Raw genomic sequence first — 4,389 nt, forward strand, 5'->3', positions numbered from 1 at the left:
CTCACATATGTAAAGGGAAAACTGGTGCAGCTATGACCAAAGCTGATGTTAAAAGGCATTCCCATGATCTGGTCAGTTTTCCTCTGGCAAGCTCTTCAAGTTTGGTAGATACTGTCAAGGCTAATGCTTCTTTTGGGGTTGGTCTGTCACTTTGCTAATGCTGGTTCCTTAATCTAACTTTTCTCTCATCTTTAAAGGGAAGAAAAATATGGAATTTTGCCACTGTGGTGCTGGTTTGCATTCACCAGGAAATCATTGTCCTTCTCCCTATGGCAGGGTCCCTGCCACGTCAGGCACAACACTGTCAGTGTCCTGGCAGGGGGCATTCTCCCACTGCTGGCAGTGCCATCGTATGGCACAAGGGCTAAAGACAGGACACAGCTCAATGACCCTCTTCAGGTGTGTTTTCTTACAGAATTCCTTTGCAGCAAAATAGTAGAAGATGGCATCGAGGCAGCAGTTCAGGTTGGCAAATGTCATGGACACCTGGAGGAAGAGGCTGATGGTCTGCTTCATTCTGCAGCTCACGATCACGTGCTGCCTCACCAGGCACTGCAGGAGGATCCCGAGGTGCACGGGTGTGAAGCACACCAGAAACACCACCAGGTTGATGACGATTACTCGCAATGAGCCGCTCTCTTCTACGTTCTTTTTGTCATGAGTTTTGTGATTCAGAAGAATCCAGATGGTTTGAGCAGAGCAGAAAACCATCATCGCAAGAGGGATTAGAAACCCAAATATTTCCACAGAAACAATGAAGGGCACGCTCCACGTCTGGTCTGACATGTTGTGAAAGCATTTAATAGGTTCCTTCTTCTGAAACACATAAATTGGGATGCTGCAGATCCAAGCTGCTGCCCAGATGAAGCAGCAAATCACCACAGCCCACCTGGGGGATTGGTTAGCTCTACCTTCAAAGGGGTGCCTTATGCAGATGTACCTGTCCACGGTGATGCAGACAATGATGAAGATGCTGGTGTAGGTGTTGACGAAGTAAGGAGCCTGTATGAAGGAGCACAGCAGCCCAGGCACCGTGGTGACAGAGTAGTACAGCTTTGGTGGCAGCGAGAGGAGCAGCAGGATGTCTGCCAGCACCAGGCTGATCATGTACACCGAGGTCTTGGTCTGCTTTCTCCAAAAGCAGCAGAACACAAACAGGGCCAGGCTGTTGAGAACCAGCCCGAGGATGAAGGTGGGGATGGAGAGCCCCAGCTGCACGCTCCATGCCAAGCTGTTGATGGCTGTAAAACTGCAATTCTCACTGCTGTTGGTCATTTCTGCCCTGAAATGACAAAGAGAGCGAGTTGGAAATGTGTAAGACTCACAGTTAATGCCAGGATAAAGCCAAACCGAGATCCTTTCAAACACAGTTCTAGAATTTTTTGGTCTTGAGCTGGACACTTGGTCAGCCTTTGTCTATTACAGAAAGTGAAACCTGTCAAGCACAGAGCTTTCTATTTCCAATATGACTGGCTTGGTATGTTACAAGGGAGTCTGATTCTCAGGGGAAAGTAGTCAGCATCCACTGATTACCATCCCATGTAAGAGAATCCCATGCAGATATTGAAGAGACTGACTCCTTCTAACATATATTTTCAAAAACTCTAAAGACTACTGGCTAACTTTAATAATTTGTACACCTGTTGAAATTTCCCTAACACTTACGCTTAGTTTTGTTGCTATGCAGAAATTAATGAAATTATTATTCCATATTAAGGTATGTTGATCTGATAGCTGGGATAGCTCTTATATCTAAATCCTCATCCGTCAGTAGCTTTTGCTGATGTGCTTTTACTGCACCCACATTTCTATGATATTTTAGTTTCATACAGTCCTTATATCCATTGCAGTATTTTAAAAGGTCAACTTAAGAAGACGGATCTTTTATCTAGGTGCAAAATGAGTAAGAATATTTTTTCACTTGTGATTAAGTTTCAGCATTGTTTAAATTTGGGGTTTGCAGTTTAAATTTTAACTGATTATCTTAGACAATCCAGCAAAGATTAGCAAGTGCAAGCCACAACATCTTCATAATGCAATTCTTAAAAAAATTAATTTGTCTTGAATGTTATCACTGATTTTAAAAATATACATAGGCTTTAACAAACTATGCCTTAAAAGTGCTTTTTATAACCTCTTTAAATCAAAACCAAAAAAAGTCCTAATAAAGCAGAAGAAATTGGTAGTTGAAGTTCCCAGTCCACTTCAGCCAACCAAGTAGCTCAAAAGAAATTTTAGGAGTAAATGAAGGTGCTTTAAGAAGAGTTTGATCAAGAGGAGAATCTTTGCTTTGGAGGATGACAAATGACAACTCTTAAGCACTGCCAAATGGAGTTAACTTTGCTAAAGAAACCAAAACTAAATAATGAAAGATGGGGTTTTTTTTGTGTGGCTAAAATAAAATATTTTTTAAAAATAGAGAAACAGAGAACAGTTGAGAAGACAGCCTTGCATTTTGGCAACTGTTATACCACTAATTCCATAAGAATTCATTGACATTGTGCTGGTGGTCAGATGTGGGATGGCTTGTGGGAATCAATGAGTGATAATGGAAATAACTGTATCTGAACACAGAATGCACTCAGAGCTTAACATGCTCCTATTAGTGAAACATTAATTTCCAGCTCAGACTACAGAAAGAACAGGCACATAAAGCTGAAGGTTCAGCCCAGTAGTTGTTATGAGATATGGATGTTATCAGTGTGGCTGGAAAAGGTTCAGTCTAGTCTATCTGTTGTAGGAAAGAGTGTCAAATGTGATTAAAGTCATTCTGTAACTGATGAGCCTAAGCTTCACATGGATTTATAAAGAAAACTGCTAAATAAATCTTCGAGAGCTCTTACCAGACTCTTATCTTTGATGAAGTATCTGCTTTTTCGTATAAGGGAAAGGCAGAGGATTTTAGGCACTTGCATTTCAGCAAAGTGTACTAGAAACAAGTGGATAGCACTATAAAAAGCAGGGCTGTTCAGTAGGCAGGGAAATTGTTGTCTGAAAGCTGGTGAGGATTACAAACAGACTGGATGAGGTTATCAGGGCAGTGCACAACACTGAGACTGTCCTTGGCTGTGTGACCCCACTGTAGGAGTGAGGGTCACCTCTGGGGAGGGGCTGGGTGCCACTGTCACCTGCAGAGAGCTGGACAGAGCCACCTGAGCTGGGCTGTCACAGCACTGGCAACTTAGGAAACAGCAAAAGGAAAGCTGGATGTTATCACTGGATTTATCTCTCAGAAATGAGATCAAAAGGGAAAACCTTGGTTTGGTCATCAAGGTGAGGTTAAATCAGCCCATTTGAGCCAGCAATATGTGGCAGCTACTTGGAAAATCACACGTTTGTGGTGTGTGAGAAGTGAGAAAATCATACAGAACGCGGAGCTGAGTTGGTGCAGTGTGTGCAAGGGCTCACTCTGGGGACATGCTGCTGTCACCGAGGGGCAGGACAGGGAAGGGGACATGGGAACACGAGCTTTAGTGTGAGCATGGGTGTCCTGTGGCCAAGGGCACCCACCTACCTGGGGAGAACATCAGGCGACAGGAAACATTTTGGGGTAGTGACAACACCTGTCAACCCAGCACTTGGTGTACTTTGTAAATGTGTCAGAAAACTGTGCATGATGACTCCTCTGAGGTTTGGTGTAGGGATTGCAAGTGACCTCAGCCCTGATAAATCACAGCTGTACTAATTACCAAAGAAGAACAGCCTTGCCCTCAATGCGTCGTGGCTGTGACTAATAAAGAGAAGTGTGATAAAAGGGGTGGGTTGGCCAGTCAGGGAGAGCCTGGAGGAAGGGGACCTAGAGGAAGAAGAGGAGCCCTGAGGACGAAGGAATGATCCAGAGAGACACAAAGAAGAACGACAGAAGGAAGAGAGTTGCTGCTGCAGAAGATCTGCTGTGAGGTCAGTGTGGGTCTGACAGAGTTGGAGCCTGCAGTCATACTCGAGCTAGGTATGACTTGCAGTCATAGCCAGCAGTCAGAGTCTGCCAGAGAAGCCAACAGCAGAAGTTTGCTGTAGTCAGAGTCAGGATGGCTAAGCTGTAAAGAATAAACCAGGACCTTTTTCTTGTTGTTAAATGAGAGTCTGTGTCTTGGCTCATGTCTGCCCCTAATGTCTGCTGCAACAGTTTGATGCTACTTTTATTGCACCACTAGCTCAGTGAACACCTTTTCTGTAGAATTCATTGGTACCAAATTACATGAAGCGTTACTCCAGAAAATTATTAATTTCAAGAAAAGAGCCTTTAAAGTAATAATCGTTTGATTTGTCAAAAATATAGTGTTTTTTTATCATTTAATGCCTGAAATTTAAAATTCACATCTTGAGTAATCCATAGGAATTGTGCAACTATTCCAGACCAAGTAATGTTTGCTTAGGGTTCACTTGAAG

At 43.3% G+C, this 4,389-nt stretch overlaps 1 protein-coding gene across 1 annotated transcript; it reads right to left on the reverse strand.

Moving 5' to 3' along the window:
• Positions 1 to 267: 267 nt before the first annotated feature.
• Positions 268 to 1,275, reverse strand: LOC128811894 (G-protein coupled receptor 55-like). The gene has a single exon (XM_053985833.1). It carries the CDS (start codon positions 1,273 to 1,275, stop codon positions 268 to 270), a length of 1,008 nt encoding a protein of 335 aa, XP_053841808.1.
• Positions 1,276 to 4,389: the final 3,114 nt, after the last annotated feature.

Source organism: Vidua macroura, chromosome 10, assembly GCF_024509145.1.
Source record: "Vidua macroura isolate BioBank_ID:100142 chromosome 10, ASM2450914v1, whole genome shotgun sequence".
Taxonomy (NCBI): Eukaryota; Metazoa; Chordata; class Aves; order Passeriformes; family Viduidae; genus Vidua; species Vidua macroura.